This window comes from Styela clava, chromosome 8 (genome assembly GCF_964204865.1).
Source record: "Styela clava chromosome 8, kaStyClav1.hap1.2, whole genome shotgun sequence".
Taxonomy (NCBI): Eukaryota; Metazoa; Chordata; class Ascidiacea; order Stolidobranchia; family Styelidae; genus Styela; species Styela clava.
Window position 1 is genome coordinate 432,695 of NC_135257.1, and position 26,185 is coordinate 458,879.

The 26,185-nt window shown below is 34.7% G+C and overlaps 2 protein-coding genes across 2 annotated transcripts; one reads left to right on the top strand and one right to left on the bottom strand.

Annotated features, from left to right (window-relative positions):
- Positions 1-444: 444 nt before the first annotated feature.
- On the top strand, positions 445-20,281 carry LOC120346601 (uncharacterized). The gene is made up of 20 exons (XM_078115169.1): positions 445-709; positions 1,254-1,363; positions 1,883-2,085; positions 2,157-2,313; positions 2,901-2,948; positions 3,038-3,263; positions 3,786-3,918; positions 7,272-7,403; positions 7,723-8,024; positions 9,321-13,815; positions 14,240-14,383; positions 14,957-15,121; positions 15,262-15,393; positions 15,684-16,096; positions 16,307-16,381; positions 16,787-16,959; positions 17,518-17,640; positions 17,934-18,062; positions 19,156-19,287; positions 19,496-20,281. The coding sequence occupies exons 1-20, from the start codon at positions 535-537 to the stop codon at positions 19,712-19,714; spliced, it is 7,686 nt and encodes a 2,561-aa protein (XP_077971295.1). The 5' UTR covers positions 445-534; the 3' UTR covers positions 19,715-20,281.
- LOC120346226 (cilia- and flagella-associated protein 161-like) lies at positions 20,206-26,185 on the bottom strand. The gene is made up of 9 exons (XM_039415930.2): positions 26,001-26,185; positions 25,262-25,351; positions 24,899-24,997; positions 24,561-24,706; positions 24,368-24,449; positions 23,670-23,828; positions 23,310-23,383; positions 23,105-23,236; positions 20,206-20,444 (listed from the first exon to the last, which is right to left on the bottom strand). The coding sequence occupies exons 1-9, from the start codon at positions 26,067-26,069 to the stop codon at positions 20,327-20,329; spliced, it is 969 nt and encodes a 322-aa protein (XP_039271864.2). The 5' UTR covers positions 26,070-26,185; the 3' UTR covers positions 20,206-20,326.

Sequence of the window (26,185 nt, forward strand, 5' to 3'; positions counted from 1 at the left end):
AGTTATAAGTAGGCCTATAAGTTTATTTCGACTCCATAATCAGCATAGGCCTAACAATAAAATTGATTGATTGTTTGGTAAAAATAATTAAATAAAATCTGATTATGAAATCAGGAGAGCAAACAAAATCTTAGATCAGGTTTAAAACGTACAGTATGTAGGCTATATAAGATTGAAGGTTTTGCCAAGAAGAAGAGGTACCGGTACCAGCATAGCCTATATGGTAACTTATATGATCAACAGAAAAGCTTCTTGCAGTTTTGTGCTTCTCACGATTTCGTAAAGGTTGAATGTCAAATATGGCTTCTAGTTCTGTAGTTACAGAGTTATGCCTGTATGCCAAGGTCTGAAGATCAATAATGCCTATACTGCTATACAGCAACAGCTATATGATACCGAAGCACAGTTTGAACCAGTATTCAAATGGAGACTTATTATTTTGTTTTTTTCCAACAGGGACCCTATTGGTCATATAAAATAGTTTAATACTCTGTTATCATAGTTTGACTATTTTGTACAGAAGTTATAAATAAAATGGGAGGGTATGAAAGATTGGAAAATGGATTCCATAAAGATGAAATAAGTGACGAGAATAATAGTGACGGAGAAAATATAGCCGATGAAGAAAGCGAGTCTAGTGCTTCAGAAGATGATGATCGTGACGATGAAAATGGTCACACGCAAACTCAATCTTCTTTGGTATTGCAAGGTAATTATTGATTTTGGTCTGTCTTCATTCATAGCATCCGACACCTATTGCAACGCATCTTATAGTAAGGCATAGTTCCCCAAGAGGTCCCGACATTTGGTACCATAAAACAAATAATCAATCCGCCGCGAAAACGAGGGCATCTTGCGTGACTGCAGATGCGCCATGCTTGTCTCGATTATAATTTGTATCAATATTGACATGCGTTGGCCGTTATGTCACTTCAACCATGTACTGATGTTGATAATCATACGTAACACTCTCTTCAGAATTTGGTCTGAATATGGATAGAAATATGTAATATTCTGATGTAATGTATTTCAGACACTTCCAGTGCGTCAATTTAGAACCAAAATGAATCTTGCTGTACTACAGTCTGGGTATCAAGGGTATATTTCTATGTATATCTATATGTGGAAAGTCTAGTGTGTACTTCCCTGTGTCAAATTTTTGAATGAATGTGTAGAACTTAAAAGCAGGGTAAATATCAAGCCTTTTCCTTTATTGTTCACTCATTAGCTATATATAGTGTCTACATTTTCAGATGATGATTCATGTCCAGTCTGCTTGAATGAATTTACAGAGCAACAAATTGGGGTTCCTGATAAATGTAAACATGTGTTTTGTGTAGATTGTATCTTACAATGGAGTAAGGTAAGGATTTCTGTTGTCTCATTACTCAGTAAAATTTGATGATAAAAAATACTGGCAATTATGCAACAATTGTCGTAATATCATACACGACTATGCTCAAGTATGTAAAGTCGAGGATAATTTATATCAGACTCGTTCTGTAAACTCCAAGCCATTTATAAAACAACTCCTATGGTGTATACAAGCTTTGTTGAATTGTCTGTTCAAAACACTTAGTCAACTTATTATTGCATTTTGAATTTGAAAGTTATTCAGTTAGTAGCAGAGGATAAAGCACTTTATGTCCGAATAACTACAATAATTTTGCAATTTAATTAATAACCTCAATATATAACTCAATGAAAATCGTGAAATCACAAACAGTCATTTTTAGCATTACCAATAAGTAAGGATTAGAAAGTGTGTAAATTTTCATTGGTTATCAAGCTTTTTTTAACTGGTCTAATCACGTTAATCATGATATGCAATACAATACTTGACTTTGTAGAATCATTCTGTACATTTTAATGCTTTTTTTAGAATTCTAATTCCTGTCCCGTTGATCGAATCAAATTCGAGAACGTTCTTGTTTATTCGAAACTTGCTGGTTTGTTTCAACGGAAAGTTGCAATTGCAAATACAGAGTTGCCAGATATCAATGGAGACGACTTGACTTATTGTGAAATATGTGGATCACCTGATAATGAAGATACTTTACTTCTTTGTGATGGATGTGATCATGGGTAGGATATTTGGCAAGGTAATGTGCCAAAGACAGTAATTGTGTTCTCTAAATAGTCTTTTTGTTCTTCAGTTATCATTGTGCGTGTTTAAATCCACCACTTGCCGAAGTCCCACATGGAGAATGGTTCTGTGTTCAATGTCGGCCTTCGCATCCACAATCTTTGGACAATATTGAAGATACAAGAACAATGGGAAGAACTAGGGCAACGGAACGGGTTCGAAATCAGGTATGATTTCCTATGCATATTATGTGATTCTATTTGATCAGTATGGTTTGTATGACTGTGTGAAGAGCAGTGGAGATTCTGAACCACAGAAAAAGGTAGAGACGCTCTCGTAGTATGTGCACCAAGATAAGTACCAAAGTAGACTGCAGACCCGTCCACCGTCCAGTTTGGAAATCTTGTCTAGTTATCTAAGACAGTTGTCCTTGTTTACTATGCAGTATATTACAGTAAATACCTAATACCTAAACATCGAAATATTTCCATCAAGATGAAATTAAATTAGGAAGTGGTTTGTATCTGTGGTAAATGAAAGTGCAAGTGAAGCCTCTGAAAATATTGTACTGTGTATAAGTTCATCATCTGGAAAATGTTTACTAAGAAACCTCAATATGTGGTATTATGAAAGCACATAGATGATAACAATGTTCTTTTGTTATTGATATGATGGTCATATGATTACCCCTAACTGTGTATTGGAAACTAGTTGCTTGTTTATGTTGAACGGTTGGCAAAATATAAACTCTCTCTCTAACTTTTGATGACAACTCATTGTTTATCTATATTTCATTTTCTTGGTATCCTTTCAGGTTTCGGAAGTTCGTCTTCGTCATTCTCATGTTGGTGATCTGCGATTTGTGAGTTATTATTTTCATTCATGTGGCAATTTTATAATAAAGCAGTGATTTTATTATGTTGTGAATTTGTCATCATGTTTATCTTACAGCAAATTGATGCCATTGTAAATGACATTCTTGCTCGTGCTGGATCAAGATTTCAAGTTGTTGAAACATCTAATAATACGCCACTGACGTATCGGGTTGCGGGGAGAAGAAAACGGAAGGCAAGATCAAGTTCACGTAAGAGAAAGGGAACAACTAAAAATAGCAAATCGAAAAAAATAAAAAAACGTGGAAAAATGAGTGGAAAACGAAAATGCCGAAGTAGCAAAGGTATGAAATATTTTTCGGATTCAATTTACTATATTAGTGTGTTAATGCTCATTAAGGTGTCATTTTAGGTAGATACTTGTGTTTTATTCGCAACCCCAATAGAAAGTTAGATTTCAAAGCTTTTTGTTAAATAGCAGCAGGAGTCCTATTTATTAAATACCAGAGTCAGGATCAAGTAGAAAAATAGCAAATTGTTGTGAGATTCTGAAAATGAAATCAAAGTCAAATTAAATTTTAACTGTTTGTGGATTCACAAATCACTCCCAAGATGATCCTGACAAATTAATTTCTTCCGCGGTCATAAATTAAATACCTTCAACAAAATCCTAATGTTGTTGTGAAGCGATGTCTAAATTACCGTCTTGTATCACATTTTAAAATTTTGTATAATCATTTCAATCAATGAAATCATTCTTCATCCATGAAATCATGTGGGTATTTTATATTAAAATGTCAATACTTATCCAACATACCGTGTTTTAGTTTTTATCAGTCTTTAAATTTTTATTCATGTAAAATTAGGTTCAGCAAAATTCTCATCTGTCAACCAGAGTAGTAATTTGACAACAAAATTACCTCACTCTGTTCAGCGTCATCCTGTGCCATCATTGACTGTTCTTGGGAGAGATGCAGAATTAGACGGCTATTTAGATGGGTTAGTAGTAATCATTCTAAACCAATTCAACATAATTGCTTCAATAATAATAAATATGTAACAAGATCTTATTATATCTGGCCGCGTACCACTTTTGTTCCATTTACTCTGGCCACATACCACCGACAAAACCTTTTTTTTGTGGTGGGGAACAATGGCACAAGAAATGCTCTATGGTAGTATTTTATGTGGCACTATATCCATTTTAGATATTGTGCAAAGTTTTAACGTATTTATTTTATGCAGTAACAAAGTATTAATTGCGTGCAAAATCACGAGAGAATTTGCGTTGATTGCCGTCAGGCTGAAAGGCTTTGTCCATCGTCTTGTTTCGTTTTAGGTGGGCAGTGGCGGGCGAGGGCGGTCTCAAGACAAAAACTGCTGCTAGCGCTATAAACCCGTTGTCGCCATATTTTAGCCTCCAAAGTTAATTGTTGCAATAATTCAAACTGCTCGCGTACCACTTTGAAAGCTACCGCATACCACTAGCGGTACGCGTACCACAGGTTGAGAACCACTGTATTATAGGCTACTATCTTGTATTAAACTGGGTCTGATGAGTGTTGAACATAAACTCCTAACTGGTCCTGGATCCATTCCTATGTTTGTTCTATATTTTAAATTGGGCACAGTAGTAGATGTGGGTAAAATTTATATAGATAGAAATTTTATTGTTGAATCAGTTTGTTTTACTCAGCTGCGTCTTGCTGCCTTAAATTTTAAACAATACATAGTATATTTCTGTCCACCTACGAATATCAATGTATAACAAAATTATTTTTTTAATATGTTCAAAATTAAGGAAGCAAATATGTCTGGTTTAGGCGTGGGGTGTGCAACCTTTTTCGCAGGCGGGCCAAATATCAATAACTGGGCAAAACCGCGGGCCGCACCTTCATTTAACATAGGCTTTCTATTAGTTGCAGGCACAAAATAGTTTCTTTTTGTTATTGATCTCATGTTGTCATCATAAGGGGTCCTTGCAGAAAACGCATAAATAGGGATGGGCAATGTAGAATAATTTACTATTCTAGAATAGTTAAATCGAATCCAGAATACCGAATCCTATTTTATTTTCATACTTATTTAAATAGTGGGAATTTCCACAATGCTGGATTAGATGTTAAAAAATTGCAATGTATTACTTACTATAAATGTATTATTTATTTGGAAATGTCCCGAACATTGGATTTCATTTGATACTAAACAGGCAGTTCCCAGGACAATAAAATTTAGGAATATTACAATATTTTTTGCCCTCAATTGTTCCAAATGTATGTAATCCGTAAATACTAATAAATACTGATATGCTAAACTAAGACACGCTTTACGCACTTTAATAGTAAGCGGTTAAATACAAAATAGACATGAAACGGCGTTAAATCATTATTAATGTAAGTCTGTTGAGTGTACTAAAACATACCCGCTGAGAATTAATTAGATGCAGAACCAGCGTGTGGTCACTGCAACCTATGCGCCTTTGTAAAATATTAAATTTAACCACTATCAATTAAAATCAACTTTTTATTCTGTGCGAGCAAGACACGTAAAACCAAGTTCCCGTAAACGCGATTTCGTACTTAGTTATTAGGTAATAACATCTAAAGACGAACTCATTTTCTATGATTTTCGTTACATATCATTATCTACCCAGACTTGGCCCTACTAAAATTCAATACGTCACTATCTTCGCCAGATGCGGCAACTTTTTTCAAAATTCATCGCCGTCTAAAATACTACAGACTTTCGATCAAACGTGCGTCTATCTTGAACGATAGAAATGTTATCATTAATCATTATGTACCCAGACTTAGCCCTACTCAAATTCAATATGTCACTATCTTCGCCAGATGCGGCAACTTTTTTCAAAATTTATCGGCGACTAAAATACTACAGACACTCGATCAAACGTGCGTCTATCCTGAACGATGGAAACGGACCGATGATATGTAATCTTTTGAGAGTGAAATTCAAATGTGACAGATGTTCGCGTTTTGCGATATAACTTTGTATTTCGGAAAATGGTATAATAAATTATTAGTAAATAATATTTGATCGCAAGTAATGTTAAAACATTTGACGCATGGCTTTTGGTTTACGTGCATCATTTTTTTGGAAAACTCGTAGGTCGCGAAAAATCATTTAATTTAAAATGAAGCAAGGCACGTCTGTAAACAATTAAAGATTGTTGCATTCAGATTATCGGAATATCACCAGTGAGTCGGCACAAATAACGCTAGCTAGATAGCAAAGAAGGAAAACGCAAAAATGGTGCAATAATGAGTCTTCGCCGTGATGTTATATTGCCGACTTCTTGTCCTGAATATGCCGATTGAAATTACAGTGTATGATGTTTACCGATTTACGGGTTCTTTGCGAGCAGACGCAAGTTTAATTAAACGAGAGAGATTTCCACGCGAGAAAAACGCGAAATACAAAATTTGGCGCATGGCGCCGGAAAGGCGGAAACCGAATCCTGTTATCGGATCCCGCTGGATTCGAATACTTTGGGATTCGAATCCTCCGGATTCGGTATTCTATATTGCCCATCCCTACGCATAAATATCTTAAAACTGTAATCCAAATATAATGTCACACCCAATTTAAACGAATTCGGTGAGAAATTTGCTGCTGGATTCTTTTCCTGACTACTTTTATCCAAATTTGCTCATATGGAAGTGCTAGCAATTCGATATGACGTCCATTTAAAAAAAAGATATGTAACCGAAAAGTGCCATATTTGAAGCCATGACTTTTTTTCAAATGTGGAAAGTTATCTTAGTTGAGATGTTCTCGGTATAATACGCCAAGATTCATTCCAAATACTTTGCTGTCAAATCTTATTCTAGATTAGATTTTAACAAAATCAACTGATAGGCTGGAACCAAAACTCATTTAGCTTTTGTATCTCTTAATATTACATTTTTTCAAACTGCTTTCCGGTAGCCTAATCTTCAATTGTCCGTTCTTACAAATTCATTAACGTCTGCTCCGCATTTTTCTTTCAATTGTTCGCTGCTCGGCAAGGGACAGCTTCCTTCTGAATCGCGTTGTTCGCTTCACTGTGAGGACGTTGTAACGTCATAGGCATAGACAATAAATTGGACTCGGATATAAGCTTCGCAACGCAAAGGGAACTAGATCAAACTAAATAAAAATTAATTTAGCTTGCCGCACACCATTCAAAGTTGGCACTTCTCCGCGGGCCGCACAATTTGTCCTCGTGGGCCGCATTTGGCCCGCGGGCAGCACTTTGCACACCCCTGGTTTAGGTCATGTGTTAGTGTGTGAGGATTCCTAACTAGTTTTTCATTTTCTAATTGAAAGTTGAATTAAGTCTTTTCATTTTTCAGTGATCATGAACAAACACCAAGTTACTTAATCGCACAGAAACATAGACAATTATCTCGTTCAGCTCTTCGTTTTAATACTCCCTTGCCTTCGATTTTGACTCTAGGAAATCAGATGGATGAAATACAACAACGGTAAAAAACTACTGTAATTTTGTGCTATTTTATCAATGTTGCGTATCTGGTCATTAGCTGATGATAATAAAGGAATTGTTGGTGTTATGTAGAGGCACATAAGAATTACCTTTATACAGAATTTAATCAAAGCTCTGCTTGGCCAGATTGAGATATTTTAGATAAATATTTCTAAGCATATTATTGTTTAATTGTTATTTAATGAAACTTTTGAAAAAACATCGATTTAACTAATGTAACGTCAAATCACACCTAATATTTAGCTTCAAAATTAAATCTTCAGAAATAACAAAAATTACATATTTTTATTCATTTTTAGTTGCCCATCCCCACTACCTGCTCCTGTCCCGGATCTACTTGGGAGTATTCTAACTGGTCAAGAAGTTTTGATGACTCCTAGCAGTAGTGTTAGTATACGAAGAGGTGGAACATTACATGTAAAACGACCGAATTGCCAATATATTTCATCATCATCCCAGTTATATAATGGAACTTCCAAACCAAAGAGTAATATTGCTTTCACAAATGGATCTGAAAAAAAGGAAAATGAAAAACTAAATTTGAAAAATGAACGAATCAATTTTTTGAATTGTGCCAATTCTTCTGAGGAAACGGAAACAGGTATCTTGCGGTTTTATTTTTGTCTTATTGACATTGTGATGATTTGAGTTTTACACTTTTTTCTCAACTGCTGATGCAATTATTTCTTGGTTGCTTAGTCTTGTTCATCTTTGTGATTGATTCATTCGACTTGACTTACCGGTACTTACCTTGTACTTTAAAAATCTCAGCAAGCAAGGCTGAACTTTTGTGCCATGCTTTTAATCATGTAAACTAAATCACTAACTTTAAAAATAATATCAATCATTTCTTAGTGAAAGTGTTCTTAAATTCTTTCCTCAGGCACAGAATTTGAAAATAATTTTATTCTGCTAAAAAGCGAGGCATTCTGGATTATATATTGCAGTTCTCTTTAACCCTTTCCATGCGATTTTTATTTTTTATTAAATAATCGCATTTGCTACGCCGATTTTATGCATTTGTACCCCCACAACTAATCGATCGACTAAGTGGTGGTCTGAGTCACAAACCGGATAGAAAAAGGGCATTTTTTTTCCTGGGAGTTGAAACTTTAAACCGTGATAAAAAATAGAAATATTTGTTAAATCCTTTACTGTTACCGCTTCGTGGTTGGCAAACAATAGCATAATGTTGCTGTAGCAATTTCGTGATCTAACTCAAAATACTTTGATAGATGGAAGGGATAATATGTCTTCTCCTACCACCCAAAAAACACCGAAATTTGCATAAATTTCAAAACATTCCCTCGTTCCGCCGCAAATAAAATTCTTGTCGTAAACGAAAGCGAGATTTACCGTCGCTTATATTAATCTCGAAGAAGACTTCTTATCAATAAACTAAAACCCGAAAAAACTAGACCAACAGTTTGTGACCGATTGCTAAATAAAACAGTGGAGTACATCAACGTACCCGCCGCAATCTAGCGAGTTTTGTCGTTAGTACGTATACGTGCCCACCGCACGGAAAGGGTTAATCTTGATAGTTTTAAAAATTCTGATCTCTATTATGCTACTAATCATGCTATGTATCATTGATTCATACTATAGGCTTGTGGGGGTCTGTCACATTCAAAATATCAAGCAAACTATTTCATATCTCATATTATGTTCTTTCTAATTAGACTAAATCTCTAGTGTAGAGAGTTGATTTTTTTTCTACATTGTAGTTTGGGAGGATTAGTTCTGGTATGCAAGATTATTTCACACCACACAATCTTTAGCAATATTTCTCTAGCTGCAGGTTCTCTTTGTGTTTACTCTAATGCCCCACTCAGGAACAAACATTTTGGTGAAGTCAATATAGTACCGGTTATCAAAATGATTAAATATTGTTTAGGTAAATCATCTTCAAAGCCTGATAACACATCGTCTTCCAAGCGCATCACATCATCATCAAGTCATCATTCAGTTGCTTCTAATGGAGAGAGGCATTCTTCATCCACTGTCTCAAGTCATTCAGTGAATGACTCTGGTGATGTCGGTCATCACAGTATTGATGATAATGCAGACGGTGATCTACCACAAATATCAACTGTAAAAAATTCCACCCAGAAGCGCATTAAACTCAAACGTTTTAACTTAATGGGTCCTAATTTAAATGTAGAACCTGATCCGCATGGTAGCGGTAAAAAAACAGGACGTAAAATACAAATAAAAAAAGTTTTAAACTTGCCTCATAATAAGCAAAAGAAAATTGAGAAGAAGTCATCAGAAGATGTCTATGATCCTTTTGATCCTACAGAGGATGATGAGGAAGAACAAAACAATGGAGTGACTGTTGATATTTACGATCCTTTCGAGCCAACTTTGTCAGATGAAGAAAAAGAAGAAGCACAAGAAAATTCATCCTTTTCAACATTTTCCAAATTTACATCTCATGAGACAAAACATGTTGATGAAGAAAGTCAGCCTGTTATTAAAGTAAAAGAGGAAAATGATGATACAAAGCCACCAAAGTCGCATTCAAAATCTGTCGAAAAAGAAGATTCAGTTTTTACAGATTTTGAGTTGGACGAACTTCTTGATAGTAATTTAGATGCAGCAAAACCTCCCACCAGACAGTCTCTAAAGCAGTCAAACAAACCTGTAAAACAAGCTGCATCACCAGAATTTGACATGTTTGCTGAGCCAGAAACTCTTGGTGCTGATGAGGACAAAAGTTCAAATATTTTTCCAAGCACTCACACTGATCCAAGCTCTGCGTGGCGCAAAAAAGTTCGTTCACTATCTAATTCTCAAGACACAGCTGTTGTTAAATTACCAGGATTCAGTTCTGGTATATCTGATTCTACTCCTGTCCAGTTCAAGAAATTCAAAGTAAAAAAATCTGTAGAGACTGTAGAAAATGTAGACGATGTTTCTACCGTTGAATCTGCAACTGCAGAAGACAATATTCAAAAAATCGAGAAGGTAGATGGCCCAGAAAAAAATGAAGAAAATATTCCAACTTTAGTTGAAGCAGAAGAAGAAAGCAAAATTACTGAAACAGGTACAACTGAAGAAAGGATTGTTGAAGAGTCAGCAGTTGCTGAAACAAAGAAAGATAAAAAATCTTCGAAAGATTCTTTGGGACGACACGAGCGAAGTCGTTCTAGAAGTTTGGGGCGAAGGCATCAAGAAAAGTCTGATAAAACAAAGCATCGTTCACACCGTCACTCTTCAAGTTATTCAAGGGGAAAATCCAGTATGTCTCGTTCTGATGGGAGACATAGAAGTGGTTCCGGTGGGAGACACAGAAGTCAATCGGGTGGGAGACACAGGAGTGCTTCTGGTGAGAGACACGAGAGTGGTTCTGGTGGGAGACACAAGAGTGGTTCTGGTGGGAGACACAGGAGTGATTCTGGTGGGAGACACAGGAGTGGTTCTGGTGGGAGACACAGGAGTGGTACTGATGGAAAAAGCAGAAGTCGCTCCGGTGTGAGACACAGGAGTGGCTCTGGCGGGAGACACAGAAGTCGTTCAGATTCGAGAAATAGAAATCGTTCTAGTTCTCATAAAAGAAAACACAAACAGAGGAGTAGAACTCCATCACAACATCGAATTAGGAATGATCGTTCACATAAGTCACACCACAGACAATCAAAAAGTCCTGTGCAAAAGAAGTTTTCTCGTGATACAGGTGATGACAAAGATGAATCTGTTAGTAAAATAAAGAAGGAATTGTACAGTCATCCAGTAGATTCAAACAAAGAAAAAAAACATAGACATCACAGTTCTGGTAATGATCCAGAAGATCAAATGAATGTGAAACATATGTCATCAGATAATTTGGAGGATGAAGTTGTCACAGCAAAGATGAAATATCGTGGGAATAAAAAACAAAAGAAGAAAAAAAAGCAGTTGGAGGATGAAAATGAGTTGGTGGAGGAGGTTGAATTGAAAAAGGAATTGTCCCCTGTGAGATATGAAGAAAATGAAGTAACAAATGTCAAAAAGAAGCGTTCGAAGGATCGTTATCACCACGATTCTCAACATGAAAATGAAGAAACTAATGATAGGGTCAAGAATCCTAAAACAAAAAATCGGCAGCGACATAGTAAAAATGATGTCCATGTGATAGTTGATGATTCTATGTATGAGAACGAGATGTTGAAGGAAGACATAAAAGAGCGGGATTCGAGCAAATCTAAATCTAGCAAGAAAAAGAAAAGACGATCAGAAAGAGCCATCAAAGAAAAATTTAAAGTCAAAGAGTCAAAAAGAAAAGAAGATCTAGATTACACAGAATCTGATTACACAGACAGAGAAAATGAATTGGAACAACATGATGAAGATTTTTATAATGATGCCAAACAAAGTATTGCGAAGAGCCATACATCTAAAAAAATGCGCAATAATAAAACAAGGGGAAGTCAATTGAAATATCCTGATGCCCAGTCTCACATTTCATCACAGCGTAAAAAACATGAAAAGAAAACTGCTCGACAAAGTCCTGTACAAATTAGTGAAAATGAATTTGATAATAAAGAAAGTAGCATCTTGTATTCACGAAAATCAAAGAAAAAGCCTAGAAAAGCATCTGATAGCCCAACCATGATCACTGTGGAGAATATTGCAGAAACAAAAGAATTTTTTTCATCTGAGGAATTGGAGGACAATCACAAAAAAGAATCAACTAAAAGACATAAATCCCATAAAAAGCGAAAATTACAAAAAGATGTCTTTGACGAGGAAGTATTGCCCGCCAAAATTTTCAAGAAAAAGAAAAAACGAAAAGAAAAAGAATTTGAAGAGGAGTTTGAAGATAATGTAAAAGTGAAATTGAAGAAGAAAAAACAGAAACAAAAAGTTGCAGAAGAAATACATTTAGAAAAAAGGTCAAAGAAGAAGCGATCTAGTTTCAAAGAACATAAAAGTGATGATATTAAACCTAAAAAGAGACGACATAGATCTCCAACCCCATCCTATGAAGATGAAACTCTGAAGGAAGATGAACTCCAGTTTGATAAAGAAAAGATAAAGAAAAGAAAAAAGAAGAAAAGTAAACACCAGATAGATGATGACCCTTCTGAAGTGAAACATGTAGATTTAACAAGAATGCTGTCGAGTCATGAATTAAATTCAGATTGTTTGTCTCCGCTACGAACACCTACCCCACCTAAGAAAGAAACAATGTCTATTTCCAACAAGGAAGAAAGATTAGTCCAAGATCTAGAAGAGAATGATCAAGAATCTGTCCAGCCTTCTACAAAGGCAAAAGATTCTGGTGATGAGATTTATTCCCCGTTTGAAGCACTGGCACAATTTGAAGAAGAAACTGAACAGAATGTCGGAAGACCTGTGTTACCGACTGATGGAAACGAAATATATTCACCTACCGAAGCAATACTAAATGATGGCTCAGCTGAAGTCACTTCACCTTTGAATACAGAATTTCCATCCGCGAAGGTAGAGGAAGACAAAAAATCTGATACGTCAACACCATTAAGAGATGAAAGAAGTTCACCCGGTGCTAATGTTGCGGGAGAACTTCCAACGACTAATTTGAGGAGTCCGTCTCCAATGTCCCCGTCTTCTTTATCTCCTGAATCATATCCTGTTTCACCTGAACCACAATCTTCTCAGGAAATCAAGGAAACATTAAGTTATGCAGAAGAGTTTCTTGAGCAATCTAGGAAACGTTGGGAAGAGAGGAAGAAAACGCCTGGAATTGCTTCTTCTTTCATGGTTGGTGGCCCAAAGAAAATATCCAGTTTTGATGTGGAGAAATCAGCATCACACAGTAAAGTTCAAAATCAAGATGATAATAAATTACTCATTCCAATCATCAATAATTCTTCTATAGCCACAGATAATTTATCTAATGTAGTGGATGAATCCAACACGACAGAACCAAATTTTCATTTACAGAACAATCCATCAAATGAAACTCCAGTCACTCCCATTGTTTCTGAGGATATTTTTGCAGATTCCCCTGTTGTCCTTGAGAAAACATCTGACAAGGCAACTGAAAAGGAATCTTTGAAAACTGAATCCCAGCAAGGTGAAGATAGAACAAATAAATCACAGGAGATCGCGGAAGTATTGGGAAACACAAATGTCACAGATCATTCTGTGGAGAATGTTATTGAACCAGATCATTTAAAACAAGATAATGAGACGGATATTTCTGATATTCGCAAAGATTTGGGAATTGATGAAAGCTTGTGGACGAAAGATGTAGATGAAAGAATAGAACATAAACATAAACCTCACTCACCTGGATTGAAGCGACGTTCAAGAAATAGATCAAAATCAAGGTCGCCAAGAAGGAGAAGGTCACGGTCAAGAGAGCGAGAAAGAGAAAAAAAAGAACAGAGGAAGTTAAAATCATCAGAATCTAGAAGTCGAAGGTATGAATTAAATAATAGATGTAATTCCGTTTTGGACAAGTTTTTCAAATTAAATCATACTCCATATATTTTTATTATTTTATTGTTCAATGGCTTTTAGTATTCAATACCAAACACATTCTATCAGATTGAAGGAGGTTTCATCATTATGTCCATATAAATGCACTAAATATGTAGAATGCAATAAAGTGTTGTTGTGGAAACAATATAAAGTTATTGTTTGATACAGAAATTTGCAAAAGCAATGTCACATTTTTTATTATGGATGTGATAGAATTTACTTTTTGCTTACTAGTTTGTTTGATACTTATTTCATTGCAGACTTTTTCTTGAATATGGTTACCTTGTTATAGATTGAATTGTCAGATATTCATTTAGGTATCGGGAAAGTCATGAAAATGTTATTTTAAACTTTGAAATTCAGATCAGGTCGTCGATCACACTCACCTTACAGTAGTAGAAGAAAGCATTCTAGCAGTCCACATAAACGATTTCAAAGAGAAAGGGATAGAAAAACTCCTGAAAGAAGGCGAAGATCAAGATCTCGAGATAGATCAAAGCGATCAAGGTTCTGTCAAAAAAATAATTCATTAAAATTTGTATTTTAAGGAATATGTGTTGATGTGTTCCTCACTTATAAAAGGGATGCTAAATGGGAATGAATGTGTATAATCAGTTATTGAGTATAAACCTAAAACAGGTGAATTAATAAAAACTCAATTTTAATTTATTTAATACAATTTCATTCTGGTAGAATTGAAAGGGCACTCCAGAAGTATGTGTAATAATATGGAGGTAACTAATTTTGTTCGCCTATTTTACATCAAATTGTGTAAAGGGATTGAAACCTATGAGCAAGGAGTATATATTCGCTTGGCTACCACAGACAGTCCTGAACTCGTAATAGAACTAAGATAAGGAAAATCTGAATAAAATTATAGCCTAACCCTAACCTGATACACATACTTCGGGAGTAACGTTGTAAGGACTTATATTAATAATATCAATCACTTATATGAGAATTATTAATCAAAAATGTTTTTTAATAATGAAGGATTACAGAATATCCCCTATTTAGGTATATGAAGCAGTTATGGGGATGATTGGTATTATTTTTTGATATCAAAATGCTTCACTTCAGGTCTCGTTCGAGAACGAGAAATGAGAGCAACAGGCGTGGGGAGAAGTTGTCTTCTAGAACAAAATCTCCAGTACGCTCCAAAAGGAAGTCAAGATCGCCTCAGAGGATAAGTGCGTTTAAGAGTGCTGCAGAATCTACAATATTTTCTGTCAAACGTAGAGGCAAGTTTGATGAATTCAATTTCAATGTACTTAGATAGTCTGTCTTATACACAAACACAATTGTCAAAAATATAGAGAAATCAGGGCCTTAATACTAAATTTACAAATTTTGTATCGTTCATTTGAATAATATATTTCAGAAAGTCAAACCGAAGACACTGGACCACGACCTATTGCAACGATAAGTGGAAGATTGACTGCTAATCATCATGCAATGCAAGATCATCATCATGAATTAGAAGATGAAGATTTTATCCCTAAAAGTCTAATACCAAAGTAAAGTGATTTTAAATAGAATATTACATTAGTTTTTTCAGAAAATATGGATAATATGAAGAATTTTGAACAACATTTGAAAAAGAACGTCATTGGTGTTGAAGATTTCCAATTTTACAATACTTAATCAAAAGCTTGTCAATCTGTTTTGGAGAATAATATTTCTAAATTTTGTATATTATGTATCGTGAATACAGATTTACTGGACTAAGAAATCCTTTTTCAATAATACTTAAATTTTTTTTCTGTTTGAATTTTCTTAATTACTGAAAAATGTACTATTGTTTCAGATCCAATCAATCTTCAATACTTCGTACACTTGTGGAAATTCCTACGAACGAAACTGCTTGGAATTCTTCAAAGACTTCAGCACTTATTCAAATAAATACTGCGCCCGACACAAATCTAAAATCAATGGAGCAAATGTCAACATCGAGCAATAGAACGCTTATTAACCTATCTAGTGAGAAAGAGAGTAGCAATTCACTGGATGATAAACTTGCTAAAATATCTGCAGGACTTAAACAAGACACAAGGATAGTGATTGGGGAAGAAAATGAGGTATCTGAGAACAAACCAGACCCATCTGCTGTGACTTCCTCCACCCCGACACCACCACCACCCCCACCACCATTGCACATCACCTCAGAAAAGAAACCTGTGGAAACAAAGATTCCAGGATTGTCTTTATTCAGTGATTCTAGTAAGTTGAATTTAGTAGATTGTTGATGCAATTAATAGAATCGTTCCGAATCTGTAATCGTGCCTTACTGATCCAGCCATGAAATTATGTTGATAATGAGAGCATTTTATATTTTTATAACGAAGCAGTTTTTTTTTTTTTATTTGTTTTTGACTCTTTAACAGTATGTGATTTATTGATATGTTTTCATATTTCATGGAATCTGTTCAGGTGAACATGAAACTGATGCTTATTCACCAACTGATACACTCGGTGATGGATCGGAGTCTAAAACAAAATCTTCAGGTACATAATGTTGAGATCTTTGTAATTATCATATCTTTATCATTCTCTGAGAGTCAGTTTCAAGATGGGTGACTAACTTCAGGTCTATATATATATTTAAACAAAATGAATCACTTTGATGACATGAATGGGAAAATGGTTTATTTTCAATGAGTTAGTCTCAAGCAGTATAGTCCACATGCGATCGTTACTATGTGATCGTGTTATGTGATCGTTTTATTTTGGAGAATCCTTCCTTTCAGTGGCAGACACTTATTAGAAAAAATTGTGCATAAAAAGTTTTTACTTTAATAAGGTAATAGCTGTGTTGAAATTATTTGTTTGTTCACAACATCCAAAAATAACATTAATTATTTGAGTTTTTTAGATCTACATTTTTTTCATGACAATACTATTCTACTACAGACAAGGCAAAGAAAACTATTTCGTCTCCTAAAGATCAATTAGAAGAAGAAAAATCTGTTCTCAATCCAACTCAAATTCTCAATTTTATTGGTTTGAATCCTCAACAGAAATCAGCAGCACAAAATGCGATATTGAGCATTGCAGAACTGTCAAAACACCTTCAGCTTGATAAGGTTTGGATTCTTCTAGCATTGTTTTCTCAGAATGATGTTCGGTAAAAATTAAGATTTTGAGTTATTTCACTTAATTTGAATTCACAAATAAATGCGGGTTTATTTGGTTAGATCAGCGGTTCCTAAAGGGAAAGGACGTTTTGCTAAGTGCGCCCTGGAAAGTAAATTCATTTTACCTTTCTATGTCGTTTACTTTATGTAACCTAGTGTCTGTTGCGTAACAATAAAGGTAGACACTACTTGCCACAGTTCCGCAAGCTGCAGTTTATTTATCTCCTGAACCGAGTTTAACAATCTCAAGTGATTTTTAGAATTTAAAAGAGAAGCCAGGCAGAGATGAGCAAGAGTTGCCTTTTGCCTTTATTCCTTAAGCCTACATTTTTCTAAACTTCAAAAGGTATAAAGTACACATTAACAATCACAAAATTGAGTTTTATTCGAAGGCAATAATTTTTTTTTTCTGATAAATTGGTGACGCACAAATAAAAAGTTTGGGAAAGCTGTGTTAGGTTATCAATTTCTATTTCTCATATTTTACATGCTGCATTAATTTTTTAGTTAATGAAATCAGATAAGAAACAAAAAAGTCATGTAAAAGAAGATGATGGTTTGTCTCCTGTGTCAATCGATAATATTGAATCTTCTGCTGTTGAAATGTATAATAAAGGAAAAGAAACAGGAGTAAGATTTGCTTGTACTCTTTTTTACAAAATATTTTCACCATGTTCATGGAGTTTATCTAACATGCATCACAAACTTCTTTGTCAATTATGAACAGAACATTAATTGTAATGGTTATAGGTAACGAAGTTCTTTTAAATTACTGCACAACTAGCAAATTATTCCAATTCAAGATTAATCTATTTCCAGCACAATAAGCCTCTTTATACATTGATACAATTTTCCAGATTTTTCACTCAATTATAAATAACTTATATAATAATTGCTAATGATAGATTATTTATGTATATCAGCTTCTTAAAAAACTGCAATTTCAAGAAAGAGTGGTTGAGGAAGCCAAACTTGCCATCAAGCCATATTATGAGCGTCGGGAGATTGATAAATATGAATACAAAGAAATTATGAAACGTGCTGTGAACAAGGTTTGTTTGTGCATTTCATTCCTTTCTTTTTTCACATCAACCAATATATTATTTTTCATGCTGACCTGGACTGGTAACTAGACACGACATTATTTCCAATCTGTCATTCCGTATTCTGTCTCAAAAAGCCTGATTAAATGTTCCATGTTATTCCAAATTTTAAAAATCTGAAAAATATTACAAAACCTCCACAAATAGAATCCAATACTACTACTGGTCATTATTAGCACATTACATAAATGAAAAGGTTGAACTGGAAGTTCTGAAATTGCATCACAATTACAGGAGTGATTTTGAGATGTAATATTATAGAGTACTCCACCTGGTAATCATTTGTTCCTCATCATGGTGTGCATATTACAGACATATACGTACTATTACATATTGTGGAAGTGTAATCCACAATTTTCCAATTTAAAACTGCCCAGAATTCTCAGTAGTTCTCAACTTTTTAAGCCGCCCCCCTTTCAGAATTTGTGAAGTCTTGTGCCCCATCTCAAAAATAACGAGCTAACCATAAGCTACCTACAAATAACATATAGTAAGGAAAAATTATGTTTTGTTCAAAAAACGTGTTGAAAATACATAATGAAAAGTTTCGAAATGTAAATATCCGAAATAAGGTGGGCAAGATCAAATCTAACAAATATTTTTAATTAGCTTCATGCCACCTCAAAAAATTGTCTGCGCCCCACACTTCACTGAGAATCACTGGTCTATCCCCAACCACGCTGCAACTTCGGTATTTTATAACAGATAATATGGGTTGTTACTTGTTATTGTCAGTTGGCTTCGAAAAAAAATGTAAAATATAGCAGTGGCAGCTTATGCTGCTCCGGTACGAAATATTACGTGCTTTGCAGAAATTTGTAAATCAAGTGATATTTGAGGACAATAGAACTGTATCATATCATAGCATCGCTCTTTTAAATATCGACAACCCTCCCCTTTGCCAAAAAACTGTGTTAATTGCGGCATTGGAATTGGCATAATTATGGAACACAATTTGAAGCTCAACCAATCATGTGTAGGATATACCAATCCCATACACAATTCTATGTCTTTGAATTAAAAATAATAAATTCTGTTTCAGATCTGCTCATCTGAGAGCAATTTGGAAGTGAATAATATCAAAATAAGAAGACTAATTAGAAGATACATTGAAAAATACCAACATAAAAGTACTTATAAGAAAGAGAAAATGAGAAGTAAATTGGATGAAAAGGTGAAGTTATTGAATTTTTTTAATTGATGGAAATGCAGTATGGTTGGAGTTGATGCGATATTTACTCTTGGTTCAGTCAATTGCTGCATTTCATGCGTATGACATTGTTATGGAACATTCATTATTTGTCGTTCTTCAACTTTAAATTATCTTAGCTATCAGGGCCCTCGTGTGAATTTCTATGACATAGGTAACTTGATTTCTTTAGATCAAGAAGCCCAGCAAAGCAATGGATTCTCCTGATCGACCATCCTATGAGCCGCTCACACCTCCTCACCAGCCAGGACCAAAACAGCCAGGAGATGGAATCAATAAAACTGTTAATCCACCTTCTCTCCTCAAAAGAGAGCCAAGGAAAATTGTTACTCTTCCAGATCTACCACTTCCTCCTCCCCCTCCCCCACCTAGGCCGAGCTACATGCCATAAACTGAAAAATAAAAGGGATTTCCAACCGTTTTTGGATAGATGTTACAAATACCAACTAAGAAGCACGCAGTTGCGCCTTCATAATGAAGTTTTTTTCATCTATCATATTTTGGCCTTCATTTTTGTCGTATTGATAATATTGTGTGATTGACAAAGTTGGCAAAGGCCTTGCGGTGGTTGTGACCTACACAACCTGTTTTCACTAATGAATTGCTTGAATTTTGAAAAGTGTATGCATGTTGCATGCCCAGGAAAGAATATGATGACAGGCAACTGCGGCTATGTCGTCATTACTTTTAATTTTTAACTCGTGTATGATCTACCATTTTTTTATGTAAACTCTCTCGAAGAGTTTTGTGGTGTTATGTTTTTATCATTTTCCCAACTCTTTCTTATATATTGAATTTGATTATGTGTTGTATGTATGAGGTCGTTTTGCAACATCATGAGCCAAAGGCCAAAACTATTTATATGGTCCACACTTGTTCATGTACCTTGTCTGTATGTTTATTCGTAGAATTATCAAACAATGGATGATGAAGAGAAAAAATAAAATTTGCTTTATAAGTACCAGTGTTTTATTTACAAAAACATTAGCCAGTTTAAAAGGTTTTAGTCATTCTTCTGTTCTTGTCCCTTGTCATTCTCATCACTTTGCTGTGTTTGATGTGCGGTTTGGTCACCAGTTCGTGCAGATGGTTGAGGGGCTCCGCTTGCTGTTGGTTCAGGCCTGTCATATAAAAGAATTTTATGGTCATGGTGTAAAAAAGTTCCCAAACTTCAACAAAGGGCATTGACTCGTACATCCAAAAGGGTATAAAATTATATATTGTTGCAACAATGAGTAAAGTCTTGTGTAAATCTCTATCACATGGATGAGATTTTCATAATTAGCATCAAAATATTGAATTGGCCAGTCTGTAAAACACATGAAGCGAGGTGCTCCTGACCTACTCAGATCCACCATTTAATCATTTCAGTTACAGTTAGGGCTGTCCAAAATTGAATAATTTTTTTGAATCGAATATTTTTGCTGGATAATCGAAAATTATTGCGCAATCCTAAATCTGTCTCTATTATACAATAAACGCCTGCCCTTCGATGTTGTGGTAACATATGTGCAGTTATATCTTACTTACTGCTGGTATTTTGCAATACAATGTTTCAGATTTATGAAAGGAGATCACACGCTTGTGTGAACAGGTCAAAAAAATTGAAGGACTCCAAAATTTGGGTCTCGAAAACTGTTGAGTCTTAAGAGTAAAATGCACAATTCAAAAATTGCAATCTCAATTCTAATGGATTCAGTTTTAATGGGACATGTAAAGCCTGTATATGCTATTCTAATCCTATTCACTAGTCTCATGTTTTTTGTGTAATTTTCATCAAATTAATATCAACCAATAATATAGATAAAACTGTTGCTCAAATTCAAAATTGCATTTAACAAGTTCGAAGCTAGTTTGATCACAATATTATTCGATAACTATAATATTGTTAGTGTACAACAGCCATCAAAATTCAAGAGTGCAATTATTCGTCTTGGTATGTAGATGATAATACAGTATTGCCATCATAAGAAATTACAAATTTCATTGAAAGAAGGTACCGGTATTGCCATCATAAGGATCCCAAAACACCTTTTTCAGCTTTGAGTTGCCTGTACCATGTTCCTATGATAACTAACTATCGAATCTATTTATAGAACTATCGTTTTTTCTAAATTGTCTTTTTCTCCTTGTTCTCTCTCAAAACGTCATTACCGATTATAACTTTTAAGTTATGATGACCATGCATGAAATGGCTAATCACGTGCCACCGGGTGGGCATTAGGAATGACATGTTTATCACAAAACGAAGGCGAGAGAAATATCGGGAAACCAATTCGGCCGGAAGCGAGAGTGGTCTAAGCTCGAAGCGCCGCCGCTTGTCCAATGAAAAACGTCCTGCAAAGGTGGTTTCCGCTTTCTGTAGCTAATTTTAGCAATTCGGAAATTAGCCGAAAAACGATTCGAATAATTTGCCAATTATTCGATTTCGAATATTTGGTTCGCTTGGACAGCCCTAGTTACAGTACTTAAAAAGTTCTAAAATACCAGGCAATTAAAATAAAGGTAAATTAAAAGCAGGTCGTACTTCCAAGTCAAATTTGAAATTGTGGAGGTTACGTATTTGTGATTCATTTTATTACATTTAATAAATTAAAATCAGGCTACAAATAAAAATTTGAGCCCGCGCGTTTACTCGGCTGTGACCGTAGAAATGAAAATATATTTATCGTTATTTATTTGTTTGAAGTTTTACAAACAAAGCCAGCTGAACATGATTATGATATGTTTCGGAGACGGTGGATAACTACCTTATCACCGATTGGTGGGAATAAATCTAATTTTGCCAGGTAACGAACAACATTACTATTCATCGTATTCCCGAGATTGCGATTCCATAGCTACTGCAACGGTTTTCGTGGAAATTGAACAAAAAATAATCGAAATCGAAACAATCCACTGCGGGACACATGCCCTGGTAAACTTGTCATCTGCGACAAAAATATAAACTAATTTGCGTCACCGCTTGACTGGTCATTGTCGAAAACTAAAAATGGATTTATTTTGGTCAGTACTGTCGACTATTTCTTTTCGGTTGCGTTTCCGACACCACGCCAAATACTTGTGGTTTTTTTTTTAATAAAGGCATCAATCAGACACTTCCTTACGTCTTTCTGTTGAAACCGCATCAGGCGAAGACCAACTTGTTTACTAGAACAGGATTAAATACGTTCGTCGTACTTGTTTAGCTTCGTTACGTCACCCGAAAATGGCTGAAATGCTCTTATTCGGTGCTCCCGAAGTAAGCGAACCGAGATGGCGGACATCGGAACGTAACATGGGTAACAGGTTAGGGTTAGACGATAATTTTTTTCCAATTTTCCTTATTTTAGTCCTATTATCAGTTCGAAGACTAGCCAAGAGCCTCCCGTAGTATTTATACCTAAAATTATGACCTAACCCTAACCTAGTACACATATTACGTTCCGATGTCCGCCATCTTGGTTCGCATACTTCGGGAGCCCCTCTCTTTCTCTTCACAGAAGTGCTTTCGGTAGGCCAAAAGACTTGCGCTTTATTCCCCCCCCCCCCCCCCCTGCATAACCAACGATGGAATATAAATTGACGGCAGTCCTCATTACAAGCATGATTAAATCATAATTACATCTAACAAAGTAGAGGTCAATCTGAGTTGGCATTGGATAAAAAAATCTAACTCAGGAATAAAGTCAGTTCAATAATAAATTAATATGTGGAGTGGATATTAATGGAGCTCGTGATAAGCTGTATTCATATTACGATAATTCAATTTAATGCTTCGCAATCACCAAGTCTGTCTTACCTTTCAAAATGGGTTGTGGTGTCGTCGCTAGGGTTTCCACTAACAATTACCCAGTGATTATTGTCCATTTCCGCCTTATGTGAATCTAGATGTGTATGAGCAGAGACTTCAAATTCTTTTCCAAATGGAGTCCTGTGTCAATTCAATGAATTAATATGTTTTGAATATTTTAATTCTTTATTTTAAGATCAAATTTTAAACTTACCTCAGTATATAATCAGATTGCACAGCCAATGCTTGTCCAGTTTTGTTATGCTTTATTATAACTTTGACATTTGACTGTAAAAGGATATTTTCAATATTTTGAGTTGTGATTTCAAAAAATATATAATTTAAATATTGTAAAGTGGTTGTAGGTTATTTGGACATTTAAGCTATTAACTTTACCCAATATTTGAAAGGTTGTTGCAACATTGAGTAAAGAGCTGGTAGGTAGGTCATGGATACAATTTAATCAACAAGTGTATTATTTTATTTGGTGATATCTTCATAGATAAATATATAAGTAACTTAAATAAATATTGTTCAAAAGTAAATACATGAACTGTTGAAAAATATAACTCACAGGAACTGGTAATCCTTCATATTCTAGCCGAAGTCTTGGATCATATACTTGAACTTGCCATGTGGTCAAGTAATTTGTTTCCTCTACTAATTGTAGGATTTGCTTCCTAGATTTTTTTGCATTAAGATTGAATCTGGCATGATCACTGAAAAGGTTGAGCTGAAGAATAGAAAAACAATGAATAGAACTAAGAACAAAACATACTCTGCAGCAAAATATGATCAGAATTTGGGTAATAGTCAGTAGGGCACCTCCTGTTATTTTGTTAGGCTATCTCTCAAATTAGAAACATGCTTCAGTTGTATTATCTGTTGAATATTTTGTGCTCAAATGAAGATACTAGAAGCAGCAATCTGGTGAGAGATTTTATGTTTACAGAATGGCTTTTGCTAATCTATTCTAAAAACTGATGGATTCCTTATCAACTGGTTATTCCCAGACCTGATCTAGAAGCTGTATTTTGGGTACTCCTGAAATATGTGTACCAGCTTAGGATTAGGCCGTAATTTTATTCTGAGTTTCCTCATTTAGTTCTATTACGAGTTCGGGGACTGCGTATGTTAGCAAAGTGAATATACCCCCTGTCCATGGGTTTCAATCCATTTAAACCACTTGATGTAAAATAGGCAAACAAAATTAGTTTCCCACATATTGGTACACAAACTTTTCGAGCGTACACATACTATTTTCTCACTCACATTGCCAGCATATCCTTCCGTTGTGGAAATTGCAAATGGTTGTCCAAATCTTAGAGCCTGGCCATGTTCTGTACCATCAACACTGAACAAAAAGACATAACATATTGCAGGAATAATGTTGTAAAATGCCAATGTCAAATTTCAATTTGACTATTGCAAACATCTGGAATTTTGAAATATAATGAAATAATACCTTGTAATGACAAACAAATTTCGAGCACAAGGATCGAATAACGTTGAACAAGATACTGCACATGGTCCTTCTACCTGTTTGGCTGTATGCATCTTGTATTCATCCATATTAATCGAAAGAGCAGATGGTTGTCGAGGTGGCTCAATCTTAAGTAGAACAACCAACAAAATTAAAGTCTTTCAGGTTAAGTCTTTCAGGTATGTTATATATAAAAAATCTTCTGAAAATATTCTAGGACGAATCTATTCAATTACAAATAAAAAATTCATCAGTATTTTGAAGTCAATTCAGTAAAGTGAAAGTGATTGGATAAAATATAGCCTAACAGTCCTTCTGACCAGTTGCAAAGATCTTGGTGTGTTTTCTTGACCTGGATTGATCAACATCACTATATCTCCAAAATGAACAAATCCATCTGTTGTTACAGTTGGATCCATCTAAATGAAAAATGCCGATGTTCAATTTGTTAAATTCATTGCATTGAAAATTGTTATTTACTTGTTATTTAAAATTTATTATAAGAAACATCCATTACAAAAATGATCAGTAAAATGACAGATGTAGGTTAGAATCTCATAGATATAATCCTGAGTGAATTACTTAATATTTGTGGTACAGGAATCCATTTAACCAATGGACCAATATTACGACTTGTTTTACGAACATGTCAATAGGACTTTATTGGAACACAAAACAGATACCTTTTTAAGAATATTCTGCATGAGATTATGTGTTTTTTGTATTAGAAGTTCTCCCTTTTCTCTGCGATCAAGAAAATCCTTCAGCAGATCCTAAATTTAAAAATAATTGAAACCACTCAAGACGTGTATGTGTGTGAATGGATAGCAGCACTGGTTATAGCACTTATTAAAAAAAATTCTCTAGGATTTTCCGATCTTCCTGAGGACTTTATCTGTGTTGTTTATTTTTTGTTTAGTGTTGAGACGGAGGATTGAAATACAATTGTATTGCACATATAAGCAGAAACAAATACAGCTATTCTATAAATATAGATGGAAATCTAGGTTAAAATATTTGAGCATTTTACAAATGTCAAGAATAAAATTTTGTCAAGCATCATGTGTAATTTTAGACAAAAAGTAAGAATAAGTAATTTATCTATTATTTTGGCTGTATAAATATCATAACAACATAACATAAATTATTTTTGCTTAACATCTACGACATTCTGATCTTATTTCCATACTTATAATTGCTCAAAATATTTATGAATTGAACTTGAAATATTACTACATTGTCCAAAGATGACACATTTGTTCTAATTGCACATTATCCTAACCTTACAATACAATAATCTGATAATATAAACGATATACAGATATAGTTAAAGGCTCAAAGCTTTATTCTTTAAATACTATGGTGCAAAGTTATTTAAAGGCATCTGTATAATGTTGATCCGTTTGCTAATAATATACTTACTTCCTCTAAACAAATATCTTCATTCCAATTGCCAACCCGCACAGACGGATTATATGTGCGAACACTCATTGTCTCCGGCGAGAACCAGTGGTATAAAGATGAAAACAGTATCAACTAAGTACTGACTGACTGTCCAAGAGCTAAACATCAACAATCGGTGTAAATGAGTTTAGTGTTTCCATAGC

Excerpts from the sequence above, each read along its gene's own strand:
- LOC120346601 (XM_078115169.1), top strand. The coding sequence starts at position 535 with ATGGGAGGGTATGAAAGATTGGAAAATGGATTCCATAAAGATGAAATA. Across the intron at positions 14,384-14,956 it reads GATAGATCAAAGCGATCAAG|GTCTCGTTCGAGAACGAGAA; the intron begins GTTCTGTCAAAA and ends GCTTCACTTCAG. Across the intron at positions 16,960-17,517 it reads AACACCTTCAGCTTGATAAG|TTAATGAAATCAGATAAGAA; the intron begins GTTTGGATTCTT and ends TTAATTTTTTAG.
- LOC120346226 (XM_039415930.2), bottom strand. The coding sequence starts at position 26,069 with ATGAGTGTTCGCACATATAATCCGTCTGTGCGGGTTGGCAATTGGAAT. Across the intron at positions 24,998-25,261 it reads TGCAGAATATTCTTAAAAAG|ATGGATCCAACTGTAACAAC; the intron begins GTATCTGTTTTG and ends TTTTTCATTTAG. Across the intron at positions 20,445-23,104 it reads ACCACAACCCATTTTGAAAG|GCCTGAACCAACAGCAAGCG; the intron begins GTAAGACAGACT and ends TTTATATGACAG.